Source organism: Cyclopterus lumpus, chromosome 24 (genome assembly GCF_009769545.1).
Source record: "Cyclopterus lumpus isolate fCycLum1 chromosome 24, fCycLum1.pri, whole genome shotgun sequence".
Lineage (NCBI taxonomy): Eukaryota > Metazoa > Chordata > Actinopteri > Perciformes > Cyclopteridae > Cyclopterus > Cyclopterus lumpus.
In genome coordinates this window covers 10618161-10632861 of record NC_046989.1, presented here as the reverse complement: position 1 = coordinate 10632861, position 14701 = coordinate 10618161, and the positions used below count along the sequence as shown (strand labels likewise).

The following is a 14701-nucleotide window of genomic DNA, read 5'->3' as shown; positions in this document are numbered from 1 at the left end:
CCAATGAAAGTCTGAGCCGAGTATGACAGGTGAGAAGTCAGCGTGCCCCCGCCGTCACCCAGGGGAGCGCACCGCTGAGCATTACAAGACATCACAGTGTGGAACCGCGTGGCAGCAGTGACGGGAAACCGTAACATATTTCACTAGCTATTCCTTCAGGGCGGGGGTGCTCATTTTCTGCATTGTCTGCTGTCTTTTACAGGCTCTACTGCAGACAAAAACATGCTATTCTTTCACCTAGGTTTTGGCAACTGATGTCAATTATCTGCAAGACTGAGCGGCGGGGCGGGAGTGTGTCAAGGTTGAAGACGGAGGGGACATGCAGATATAGGATTTTCAACAACCCAATAGCAAGTCAAGAAATAGGAAGGAAAATAACTCACCCCATCCAATAGAGTATTTGATAGGTGGACGCGTGGTTCCTTCCGGAAAGGAAACTCTAGGTTCGCTATGTGGAAGATGGTGTTGTCTCTGTCGATCATGAATACTTCATTTTTTCCATTGATCAACATCATGTACCTGCAGGAGAAGATGAACCAAATTGATAACAAGGTAGCAAGTTGTATTCATGCTGGTCACAGTGTTAGAGAGACTCAATGGACTGCTACGAGCTAATCGGATATCTTATGTCACAATGTTATTGTTATAATGCAGATCACACAGGCTGCGGGTTTGATGATGTTGTTTATTCCAAAAATGTTACAATGGCTACATTATTCATCATCAATGTTTCATTATTGTTTTATTTAATTGATAGAACATGCAGATGTTTTTCCATTTTAGTCAGTGCATTGGATTGGGGTTATATTTATTGGATTGGGGTTATATTTATTATGTATTTGTATTTTTATTTTATATATTTCTATTATTGTTTATCATATATTTATATATTTCTAACTCTGATGACCCCTGTGACACTTCATTAATACACAAAGCATCGCTCTGCTGAAAGTGCATTTCTCCAGACAAACAGAACTGTGTATAATTTTCTTTAATTAGTTTATTTGGAGGACTAAATATGGTAATCACACCTAAAAGCTGAATTGATGTGAGCGAAGAGAAACAACACTTAAGCTTTTGGTTCCGCTCAGCAACTACAACACCAAGACTGCATACATCTCTAACGCGCAAATGTATTGTGTTCAACTGAAATAATAACAAAAGTCTGAGAAGATAAGATAACCAAGCAGAAACATGCTAATGGCAGCTTATTAACCATCATTGCAAACAGTGTTTTACAACAGGACTGCTTGGCAACAAATATACACATAACTACCAACTTTAACCTCTCATAACGGCATCAGTAGGATTTTTAGAAACTAAAAAACTAGTTTCTTAGGTAAACGCATACGAACTGAACAACTAAGTCACGTCTAAATGTGTGAACAATGACTGCAAACCCATCATTTCGTTCCGTTACAGTCGTCCCTGGTGGTCGCCTTGCAGCCTTCACTTGTTTGCATGGTGAAGATACAGCGATCGCCTCCATCACGAAGATTAGGTGAGCAAGAAGCTCACCTAATCCAATGGCCCGTCTTTGCAGGTGAGGCAAAGACTTAGAAGCAGAAAAAAAAACTAAACTAAAAATAGCCTCCAGTCTCCTACAATTTCCCCTTCTGCAGGAATATACTCAAAACGTTGACATTGCCATGGTAATCGACGTCCAAATCAGTATTGAAATGAAGAGTTTTGTCTTGATTATATAGGATGCATTAACCCCAAAATATCCCATCAACATTAATTATGCTAAGCTATTTTTAGACTGATAAAGCCGTCTGTTGTGTGCAGGTGCAGCAGGTCCCGGCTACGGAAACACAGCAGAGGACATTATTCGACAGTCTCCGCAAACCCAGGTCTATTATAATATACGTATGTTGGCATAGGCTACACTATATTACGGATTCATTATTGATAATTAATCTTCATGGGCTATCTTTGTCAGGAATTCGCTAAGATTATTGCAAGTTGTGTCAAAAGGAAAATGTGTCCTCATCTCATTTGACAAAAATAGTAATGCAATCTTATTAGACTGCAAGGGTTTTACTGCTATTTTTGTAATTTATTCTGTATATTTCTGTTTTGAGTCCACTTAATTGGAAGATTCAAAAACCTGAGCGCAGCGACTGTTAAGACTGCAAACAAAATAGCTGTCAAAATAGGCCAGTTACCAGCATGAGGTCCTGATAGGAGCATGTGGCTGGTATTAAATTGTCTCTGCTCTTCCTCTTCATTAAGCTCACAGGTGTGTCAGGTTGATAAAGCATTCGGCATGGACATTAAGACTAACACTTCAACTTTGAGACTTGCATCAGCCTCACACCTCCATCTTCACTCACAAAAATACTACTGAGGACACAGAATATTCTTCAAATAACACAAGTGCACACTTTTACTTTCAGGTATAATTATCTCCTGAGGTGTACTTGGAAAAGGTTATGTTAACAGCTCTCATTCCATCCGTTATAATATCTTGTGAGGACCACATCTGGACAACATGGTCATACAGATCATTTGAAACCTAATTACAATTTCAAGACTAGGCTAATATGTCAAATATGAGCTTAAGTTGCAGTCTGATTGGCGTTAATTAAACTAGAGGTCAGTTTGTTGAGTAGTTACATCCTAAAAGGTTCTATTTATATAAATAAGGGTCTCACATTTTTTGAATAAACAGATTACATGCAGTCTTGGTAACAAACATATAATAGTCGGGAAAGGCACGAAAGCAAGCGAAGTGTTCATATCAAATGTTTTTGTTTGATCAATAGAGTCGGATGTGCTGGCAATTTCAAATGAGGGACAGAAGACTGACAACATCCTTGATCCTCCTCCCTTCAGCTGGTTCCAGAAATGAGCTAAAAAGATGGGCCACACCCAAAAGCAGAGGCACCATTGTTGCCTCTGTGTTATTCTCCAGAGGAGACTGTAGCAGCAGTGAGCCTTCACTGAAAGATCTTTATCCAACTTTGTTAACAGTCATTTACTGGAATTTCTATTTTGTCATAACTCTGAACAAAATATAGGGTAGCACAAACTGTATTTCAATAGAAATATATTTGGTATAATGAGTATAATGTTCTGGAATATTAGCATACTTTGAGTAAGCCCAGAACTGTAGGCCAATAAACAGGGCAGGGTAATTTTGCAATAATGTCATTCACACATATGGAATCAAACATTAAAAGGCGTGGCAGCCTATTCAAGACTAAAAAGCCGGTAAGCAGTCAAGTAAAGTTCGGCTTTATGTAAATGTCTTCTGACAAGTCGGCGCGACCACCTGGAGACAACCCATCATGAGCGTTTTAATTCCCCTTATGAAACGGACGGCCAGATGTTTTCTGCTTACTATGTCAAAGAACTGGTCTGCGCAGTATTTCCAATTCCATATGGTGGCAGCAACTGCAACTTGAATAAGGTAACGCATTACTCGGTAAATCCCTTCTTCATCTTTTAGATAAGTAGATGTTGTCTCTCATTGCGAGTTTCAATATAACTATGGGCTGTTTTAAGACTGACTTGAATATCTGTCCTTTTCCAATTAAGGCTTGTGAGAGGAAAGAGATCCTACATTTTGAAGTAGCTCTTTTCAGTAAAAATTGGTAAGTATGAGCTCATTGAGACATCTTGAAATATCTTCTGAAAGACAGTCCTTAACCCAAAGATAATTAGTTTACAACATAGAAAAGCTGCAAATCCTCAACGCCGAACACAGCGAAGAACAACTTGAAGAACTACTCGATTACCTTAATTGCATGCAATAAATATACTAAAAGACTATTTGATTGTTTCTGCAATAAGTCAATTATAACAGTTTGTTTTCTGGTTGATGAGTTAGGAGTGAGTTTATCTGGAGAAGCCAGTAACATTGTGAAAGACTTGGCTGTATAAAAGTTTAAAAAAATATTAGCAATCTGACGGCTTCATTACACACCTCGTATGAACCCAATTACACTGTGTGGGCTGCCTGCTGCTCTTGGACACAAAATACCAAGTGCTAATAAGCAGGATGAACTAATGTCCTCATGAGCAACTTCAGTCCTGCTATGTATCCAAAGGTTAAATATTACAATAGATGGGACTGGAAGAAGAGGCTAATTATCTTGGAACTTTGAGGGAATTTATGCCATGAAAATGAGTAGAAAGCTTTGATGGTGCACAAACTCGGATATTAAAACCAGCAGAGGGAATTCACACCTCTGAGGGAAAACAAAGTCTGATGACAGACTTGAGATTAATGACTTCCTAAGTGACCAAGCTATGCATTTCTCATACCTGCTGTGATTCTCTTTTATAATCACAAAAGGGATTATATGTAATACATATGCCCTCAATACCAGCTGGTTCAAAGTGGGGAACTTGACAAGGCGCCAAGAATGATTGTGTGTGTGTAGAATAATATACCAGCTGACGTGAAGGGCCCCTGTGTTCTCTAAATTCATAGTATGGAGCTGCAATTTATGTTTCATAATCGCTTCACATTCTGATTAGCTTCTCAAGTTTAAAATGCCCTTCAACATACGTCAAGAAGTCATGCAGATGTTGTTCAAATTGTGTTTGACCGACAGTGGACCTCAAAGTTATCAAATATACAATATCATATGACATAAATCTTCAAACAGGAAAAAATGAGACCAAAAACGTTTTGAGGAATCAATGACTTGGTTTTGGTTTGATAAAAAAAAAAAAAAAGAGAGTCAAAGAATGTATCAATTATCAGAGTAGTTGCCCTTTCTGTCGATCCACTAATTGTTTCAGCTCGAGTATAGTTTCACAATGACGATTCAACTTTATTATAAAAAAGCAGCGAGGCAAAGTTAAGGTGATCTGAGGGCCGTTATAACAAGTCCCGGTTGATAATCAATACAAATATTGGGAAAAGTGCAACTTTAATACGAGGCTGCAATATGGGTTCTCACATGAAAAGATATCTCAAATGGCTTCTGTACAGAACTGCACCCCAGAGATGACAAACATCTATTAATAACTAATCATAGTTTGTTTTTTGTACAAATAAGAATTGACTGCATTTTGAAGACAACACAAGACGGTGAATTCTCCTGAGAGGGCGGCTCTTTATTGCTAGGTCGCTATTATATTTGAGGCACGGCGTGTCGTAAGATTACTATCGAACTTGACAGCACAGTTTTTTGATATAGCAGTGAATATTGTTCTCATACACGTGAAGTTGGGTGGGGAAGAGAGGAGAAGAAAACCATCATCTTTAGAAATAGCTCGCCATTGATTAAATGCTCTGCTTTTGGTACTTTTGGGAATAAATGCGTAGGTAGATGCCTCTCCCTTTAAAGTAAATGTGTCATCATTTCAATAAGGGCTTTTGTTTGGGGGTAGTGGGATGAGAGGCTCATTATTTCCAATACACTTGAATGCTCCTCAAGCAGACTTGCCAATGAAAGAAGATATCATAACCCTCAACACACTGTTCAGATCAAAGAGATCGGTGGAGAGCTCACAGCGATGACTTTGAACCCACCCTCCCTCCCCCTCCTGTCAACAAAACAAAAAGCCGTGAGATCTAGATTAGGGACGTCCAAAAGTCCTGTAGAAAAGGAAAGAATGGTGAGTGGGCTAGATATAGCTGCACGGTGCACCTACTCTGGGGTGGGAGTGGGCACAATGAAAGCATTAAAAAGACAAACGCATGAAAGACAGGGAACAGGAAATGTCTTCATGGCTCCGTTTATGCAAAATGCCAAAGTGAAGAAGATCTTATAGTGAAAAGGGGGATATCTTTTATCCCAGAAAAGGGCCAGTGTAGAATATCAAACAGCGTGTATGAACACAGAGGATCTGTCAACCAGTGAGGACACCACAGGCCTGAGCTCAAGTGGTTCCCCTGCTGTCTAATTGGCTAGTTAGCCGTAGCGAACGCCGTCAAGTATGTTCAGAAGAAAGCAGAGCAAGCCCATTAGTGCGATGTCAAACCCAGTGGTCATCTCTCCCTGAAATACACTGTATTTTCTTTTCAGGAGCCATCAGAAAACATTCAATCCAATGCTCTCCTTTATTCCCTTCCGGTCTACTCTCCCCTACTCCTCCTGTCCTCTGATGGGTGCTGTGAGCCTCAGATTTCATCCTCATCCAGCCCCGTTAACCCCCCGAGCACTTTAGCCCTAATGAGGCACAGGCGGCCTTGTGTCGGCTTTGCCAGTCTAGTCCCGCGGCATGACTGACAGCAGCTGAGCTCCGGGGGAGGCCTGAGATCAGATCCAGCTGCTTTGCACATCATTAGTGGTGCGTCGATGGGCAAGACTGCTCTGTTAGCCGCACTGAGTCCAGGTTGATTTCTCATTTTGATAATAGAGTTACACAAAAAGACCCACCTTCCCATGTTGTGGAGTACATACTGCAGATGACAGATATTATATTTTTATGTGAGATGTGGTGCTGTTCTGGAGTTTATGGAGTAAGTTACATGCAACAAATTTCCTCAGTCTAATTGAACTAAAACAGGAATTTAGTTGTTGGTAAAGAAAATGATTTCACATGACATTTGATAATTGTTTGAATCAATGCATCAGAAAAAAAGAAAGTCCCATGCACACTATCAGAGGTCGCAAATGCACCGCTGTTGACCGCCCTGTTTGGGGCTGTCTCCTCCACTGTGCAGGAGAACGGCGCGATGCTTCCCATCGAAGAGATCAGCAAAACAGCTCTGAGATAAGAAGTTTAACCAGAAGTTGCCAAAACAACCATTTAGTAGTCATCATTGAAGTGTTTATAGTTTGAAAAAGCATGAGAAGGAGCCGCTTCCCGAGCAGAGGGCTTTCGCAAATAAAATTGTTGGTGCTTTCGAAGCTGAAGAGAGAAATATTCAAGGTTATTCAAAGCGTTGAAGGGACGATGACGACAACAACAACAAAGGCTGTCAGACTTTCCTCAAACTTGTTGTCATCAATCATTGATATTGTACCTTACTTTATTGTCTAATGAGAGATGAAGACAAGGATTTAACTTTTTACTCAAACAGAAATGGTGACAAAATGGGCAATAATGGCATCAATTAAATTTGCTGACATGTCAGCCGTTGATGAATGAATAAATAAACAGATAGACTGCGCCCCTCGGTTTCAGTACCCGGGACAGTCACACGCACCATTTGCACACAACAAACAGTGCGATCAGTTTGAGAATAACTAATCATAATGAATGTTCATGCATAATGAATAATGTGAGATTACAATTCCTTATTGCATGGGCCATTTGGGATTTTGGGAGTAATGAATACATGACAATTATTTTTTATTATTTATTATTTATTTATTTTATCAAAAATGTGTCAGCCTTGTTGGAAAGCATCCCAAACAGTGCTACTCCGAGCCATAACCAAAGAATCTGTGAAACTACAGCGCAATAACATCAGAATGTAACAAACGGCAGGTCTTTAATAGCCATAGCACATATCTCTGCCAATGAAGAGTGACAAATAAAAAGTAGGGGATGTAGAAAGTAACAAACTGTCTCCTGACCAGCAGCTGAGTATGTGCTGAATAAAGCTCCACAAACCCACATTATTGCTTTTTCAACTTCTGTCCCAGTGGTTTCTTTGCTATAAAGCATTACAGGAAAGATAACCTCGTAAATATAAATGTGCAGTAATGCAGTTTACAAATTACAATTTGCACTTTTGTAAATTAAATGACTCCCATTTCGTTCTCATTGCCATTTGGAACATCAATAAGCAGCCCAAAGTTTTAGTTACAACATTAACCTGAGAGAGAGGCAGAGTTTTGGAGCCGTCTGGCGCACAAGCCGTCCACTAAGATGGGTTATGGACATAATAAACTAAGTAAGCAACAGAATTAGAGAAGTAATGATGCTCTGAAAATAACCAGCCAATAAACAGAAAAGAGCTTAAACTAAATCAAGAGAGCTAATCTGGCAGATTGAATCCTCGTTTTAAAGGAGTGACTGATGTGCTGTTGCTAGGAGAGGAAATTAAGAAAGTCTTTCTCAAGTCCAATTTTACTCCAAGTTCAGCAGCAGTGTTTGTTTAAAGTCCAAAATTGGTCCCTCTACCTTCTCATTGTCCTCTCTGGGGCTCAAACCAATCTAGCCCTGACAGAAGGCTCGAAGTTGATTCAAAATACAACTATTTTTCTCCTCTTGGCTCTGTCCTTTCCAAAGCCCATTGGAAGCCGCCTCCTTGGCACGCAGTGACCGTTTTTTTCACTGTATGACTGGTCTGTGCATTGGGGCTCAGAAATATTTGTATTGTTTTGAGCCAATATTCAGCATAAATAAGTGATTGGGAGTCTCTTGGAGAGTTGCATGATCTTCGGTTTAGGGTTCAGTCCCGGCATATTGTGCATTTAGCCGTGGCCATACAAGGGACTGAGAGGAGGTCTGTCATTACACGTTGAAAGTCAACACATTTGCTCACTTCACCCTTTCCTGCGCACACTATGCTTTTCTTGTCCTCACCCAAGTAACAATCGGTAAGATAAAGGGGGATTTAAAACGTTTAACACATAAGTGAGGACCTCCGGCAATATGCAAAGAGAAAAATCTTTCCGGACCACCTTGAAGAGACAAATTTCCTATTAAAAATCCATTTCAGTTCTTAAAAAAAATGCCACTGTCGAGAAAGTAGGATATCTAATAAGAAATTCTCTGCAAACTCTACACAACGCATGCCGAGAATGCCAAATTACACCGCAGCCCTGCGACCAGTAAATCTTATTGAAAATGTCACCTCAAAACTCATTAATATTATCTGATGCACTTCAAGTCCCCCCACATGCTAGAGCAAATGTTACAGAATTCATACTTGTTCCATAATTTGACAAGGTTTAGGATTAATAGAGCAAAATAAATGGTGATTAAAAATGGAATCAATCATCTTTTATAGTGATTGCTGCTATCCACTGGCCCCAGAAGAGCCCACAACCTTCTGACTCACTTTAACGCTGGTGTTTGTTGTCCATCATTCTGAGTTATTGCAGACTTATTGAAGACCTGTGTACGTTTAATCGTAAAAAACAAGAAGTTTTTACTTCGTTTTACCAAACTGTCTCTAATCATCACTGAAAATGTCACATAAAAGCCAAACCTGTTAAAAAGACGAGGCGTATGTTGATGAATTAAACACCATAGTGGTTCCGGTGAGGCACTGATAAGGTAGCAAGCTTAAAAAAAAATAAAAATACATTTTCTCAGCTCAGTAGAATAAAGTAATATCAAACCAGCAGCACCAGAACAGACAGCCACTCGCAGCTTTCAGCAGACAGCAGCAAGACTAGAGCTGTGTGAATATTCATCAGACAACACGGCAGCAATCCTTTCTGCGGGTTCCTTTGTCAGACATACTGTACAGCCTGTGGAACAAAAGTGCAACAGGAGACGGGCACCGAACTGAAATAACAGAAACAAAGACAATCAAAGTTCACCGCCTCCCAAATCACACTTTGCCACAGGAGTGAATATAAGGAAGTTCTGAGGTTGTCAACACAAGGAAGGATATGAACAGCAACTCAAAGTTTGTCGCAGAGTGTCAACAAACTTTAAGAACTTGCAGATATTCTATGCAAGAGTTGCAAAAACATATTTATTTATCAGACAATTGGATGCAGCTCGAAAAAAACAATATTGCATTGTGAGAAAATAAAAAAATCATTGATGGGACACTACTTTCTATCTTCTTATATATATACAGTGAAGTATATAATAAGAGATATAATATATATATATCTTAACCAAAATCATATACACATCTCCAAGTTCACTCTTTTACATGGTGAACCAATTATCTAGAAAGATGTTCCAGATGAGGGCAGCACTAACATTACGTATGAAAAGGACTGAAGCCTTTCAATTATCCAACAGAGAATATGGGAAAACACTGAGTGTACCAAGACCCTCTCATGGTTAATGCACACACACACACACACACACACACACACACACACACACACACCCACACACACACACACACACACACCACACACACACAACACACACACACACACACACACACACACACACACACCACACACACACACACACCACACACACACACACACACACACACACTTCAGGTGAGCCTATTATGGTCCTGGTTGTGTAACAGATGGGCTAAAACAGGGTCAGAGCTCATATCAACTCCAAAGAGACAACTAACCATTCACCCAAACTCCAAACAAGATTTTATAAAAAGGAATACGGCTGCGTTTTTTCCCCCGATATTAGTCAACAAATTCAATTTAAATGACCAAAAGCAATGTGTTATGCTGCCGTCAAACTTGTGAGGTTGAGCCGTGGACATTAATGTTCATGATAAGTTTGGCATTCATGTGGTTAAGTCGTGAAAACGCAACTTGGACCCTAACATTGCACCAAGTGGTGTTCATTTGTGAAGATTATCTTGCTTAACTAAACGTTTAAGAGTCATAAAGGTGTGTTTGTCACACAGCTTATTTGTTTGCAAAAATCCATAAAAAAAAAATCCAATGGAAAGAATCTCATTGGCTTTTTGACGATAGTACCCGTGTGATGATAACTCCAGGAGCTGGCATCCCAGCCGTAATATATTTTGCAAGCTGCAAGTCACATAATGTAGGAAAGGTAAAGACATAATAATAATAATAACAACAACAACAACAAAAAGATGAGGTTGTTGGGATTTTTCCTCAGATGTATACAATTACAAAGAAAAACTCTCAAAACACAATTCATTAACTTACCATCAACCAATAAAATAAACTTCCTTTGCCTCCGCTGTTCCTAAAAACGTCAACAAATGCGTCACAACTAGTGAACCCGAAAAAGTCCACTTCCACTACACAACCCCATGTGAAGGCAGCATTAGTCTACTTCCTGACTGCCCTCACAGTCTGTGGCGCTCAGCAGCACCAAGCCTGCTTGTCATTCTTTAGAAATAACTGATAACAAAACTAGTTGCAACTGCATTTGTTGGGGACTATTTTCAGTCGTGGATTAATACGTAGTTAGCGCTTCAAAAAAGATTCAGAGTTGCCCACGTTAATCATAATGAGGGAACATGTCACCCAGTGCAACAATGTGACTCACTGGTGTGCTTTTAATAGTTGTTGGACACAATTGAGGTCTATGGCACACAGGAACAAGATATATCAGGTCCTGGCGACACTGGCAGTAACTCAAGTTGACAGAAATATTCTTATGAAACTCAAAAATCACAAATTTAGCTGAGAGGAATTACCAACATGTACAAAACAGAACACTCTAAGAGGACACATCCAACGTTAATTCAGGGTTTCACAAAACTCAGCTAGTCTCGTCTTTGAGGAGCAACTTTTGATCAATAGATTCTCCACATTCGATTATTCTGCATAACATTTTTTATTTTTTTTCAAGTGCATGTTTGAAATTGGTAGCTTTATTCAATTGTTTTTTTTTTCCCCCAAGTATTTTCGTCGTACGGTGTTGTTTAACACCCACGCACACGCAGTTTTCCTGGATTCGCTGATATTGTTTTGATTATAAAAAAAATACGACTTTATTCCAGTTGTCGAAATAACTTTTTACTTTAATTTTACTGCTTGAATGTTCAAATTTGAAGAGATCATAGTAGATCCTGCAGTTGAGGAATGACTCATACCGAGCAGTATGCATACTGTGTCTCTCTCTGTTGCACATGGCTAAAGAAATATGGCGTCACTCCTCAGCGAGATTCTTCAAGTAGCTGAAGGGAAATTGGGGCCGAAGGACAAGAGCTCCATGCTGGAGAGGAAGGGCTCAGCATCGCTCTATACACATTTAAGAGAAAAACGTTCTAAAAACACTCAAGCCTTTGCCGATGATGGCAGTCGTATACACATATCTACAGCAGCTTGGTCAGGGGCCAAATAGGTACTCTGCTGGTCTCACTCCTACAGGAAATTAAAGCACCGTTATATAAAATACTGAAATGGACTGCAGTCATTAAATATTCACCGGCACACTGCACATTTGTGCCAGCGAGACAGACACAGACACAGACAGGGCTTCACAGCATGCTAGTGGAATACTAAAATTCCCATTTACGTGCTCGACGCTAGCGTTTGGCAACAGAGACATAAGAGAAAACAACAAATTAAAACCCGAAATGTGACAGGAAATACACAATGTGTTATTGCACCTCTCATTTCACATTGGACACGGCCATCCTGTTCAGTCTGTGGCTCCATCGGTGAAGCTATTTTACAAATCTGTTCACATCTAACCCGAGCACTAGGACTGAAAGTCCCGTTAGCATTCCTCTCAAGTCTTCACTAACAAGACAGAAAGGTAACTTAACACCTCTGCTGGACAACTCCCATGACAGTGTGTACGTACCGACTTTTAAAAAAGGGCCTCGAGAATGGGAAGAGAAGCCAATCAGCCCCGACAGAGAGCGCTACCTGCATTGACACGTGAAGACATTTATTGTAAAGAAAAGCATGAACAATAGACCTACCGCGTGCCGTCAGCTTTCCAGCTGACTTTGTATGGATTCTTTTCCAGGAAATGAAGGTTTTGTCTGTCCATGGACACGGGCTGAGCACCAGGAAAACCAGACCTACAACAACAATAAATACATCTTATAACCGGGTTTCTAACAGACTTCTATTATGGTCCTAACACTATGATTATTACGGAGCTCCAGATGTCTCCTCAGTCAGTTAGGAGTGAGCAGCAGAGGCGGCAGCTACACACTCCATATCTTGGAAATGTATGATTATAAGTTGAAAAAAGATACAAGGTATGTCCATATAGCAAAACTCCTATGAACAAGTTTGTGAGATGATGAATTCAGCATAAATATAATAGAATGTCCATGTTAGTGCGATTGATCCTAAACATTTACGTGTAACAGTTATAAAATGTGCAATACATTTTGAATGAACTGTGAAATACACTTTATCGTACCATTTTATAGGACCTCTATAGAATAGTTTATTTTGGTTACTTTCTATTTAACTCATAACATATTTATATAACATTCAATTATTTATGGCGATAATAGATATTCAATATTTTTAACAAAATATCACTTATAACCTAATTTAATCATCAATAATAATTGTTATTTCATGTTTCAATATAGCCCCGGTAGAGTAGATGTTGCCAAGGCAATAATGATATGGGCATCCTTTTATGAAGCAGCAAGGACGGGGACATTTGTTCAATGGAGGCCAGGTGTCGTGTGAAGTGGACAGGTATGAAACTGCTGAATGTCTCTCAGCTAATAATCAAACAGCGGGCGGTAAAGAATCAGATGCTGTGATATATATTTCCATTTCATCTGTTCAACTCTTTTCAACTGCTGGCAGAGGGACGTGCTCTGCTTGGATTCAGCCGCGACAAGACGTTATGTGGCGCACAGCCGTTCGGTTCAGGTCCGCATGAGTGCGCTGTGTTTGCCAACGTGAAAACAAAAGCCCAACCAAAGCAAAACAACCCCGCACCGAGCCAGCCTGCTTTCTCAGGTCAGCGTCGCTGCGACTGAGAGATTAGCAGTTGAATCGGGCTCCGTAGACGGAATAGTTAACTAGTAGGGCTCACCGCTGGGTGATTAACGCCAAATGAGTCACCGACAACACAGAACAGTACATCCACATGAACAGCACGTGTAACCAGGAGGGCAAAGAGAGGTTCTTACCGCTCCCACTCGGCCATCCCCTGACACATCTCTTTGGATCTCTCCTAGTTTGGGTTGTGTGGTGACCTGTGTGAGGCCTTTCACTGTGATGCCTTCAAGGAATACTGCACCCTGGGAGGTAAAGAAAGAAGAAGAAAAACACAAGCTTGTATATAAAGAGACACTCATACCCTCCTACACATACAAGAAAAGAAAAAAAAACATTTAAAATCCCTGTGATGCTTCATAAACAGCCGCTTCTTTGCTTTATGAATCCCTCTGTGCAAAGTCAACCAAATCCATCTTTTCATTTGAACTCTACCCTTCTAACTTTACTTATTCTATGAATCCGCCTCATAAACCCTGTTTCCTCTGCTTCATCTCCCTGGAAACTAGACTGCCGCCTCTGTCGTCACCCCCTCACTACCTTCACCCGTTTATGCAGATATCATCTCCTATCTACTTTGAGCGAAACACTGTAGCCCTCTTTTCTTAATAAGAGTGATTCTTGCTCATTTACCTCACCCGTTTCTCTTTTGACATTACCTTTGCCCCCCTAAATCTGACAAGATCAGACTTGAAACTGGTATAATGTGATAATATACGCCAATTAGAACAGACGCAGATGTGGTATGATCATATGTGTCACCCCAGGTGCCAGTGGTGCATATCTTTTTAGTATGATGGCTGCAGTGACACCATCATGGTCATATCAATCTTATTCTCCACTTTTCTATCTGGAAGGAGGTTAAGTATTACGGCATAATATGTGAAAATGCTATTTGAAATTGCATTAACCAATCTAAAAAAACTCAGCAGTGATTCAATTGGAAAGCCTTGGTAAAGACGGGGCTGGGCGGCATGGCCAAATCATTATTGTGGTATGAATATATATAATATATATATATATATATATATATATATGGAACGATTAGTCAATTAAACAATTAGACAAACAAGAGTAAACTAATTGGCGAGTGTTTTGATAACAAGTTAATCGTGTCAGTCATTTTTCGAGCAGAACTGCCAAACATTCTCTAGTTGCAGCTTCTTTTCTGCGTCTTAAAGGATAGTAAATTGAACATATTTGGGTTTTGGACTGAT

At 39.9% G+C, this 14701-nt stretch overlaps 1 protein-coding gene across 1 annotated transcript in view; it reads right to left on the bottom strand.

Moving 5' to 3' along the window:
• Window positions 1–14701, bottom strand: part of rngtt (RNA guanylyltransferase and 5'-phosphatase) — a 71488-nt gene that overhangs the window by 49181 nt on the left and 7606 nt on the right. Inside the window, 4 exon segments of the mRNA XM_034527619.1 lie at window positions 384–519; window positions 12434–12535; window positions 13619–13650; window positions 13652–13729. Of these exon segments, the coding sequence (XP_034383510.1) occupies window positions 384–519; window positions 12434–12535; window positions 13619–13650; window positions 13652–13729 (348 nt within the window).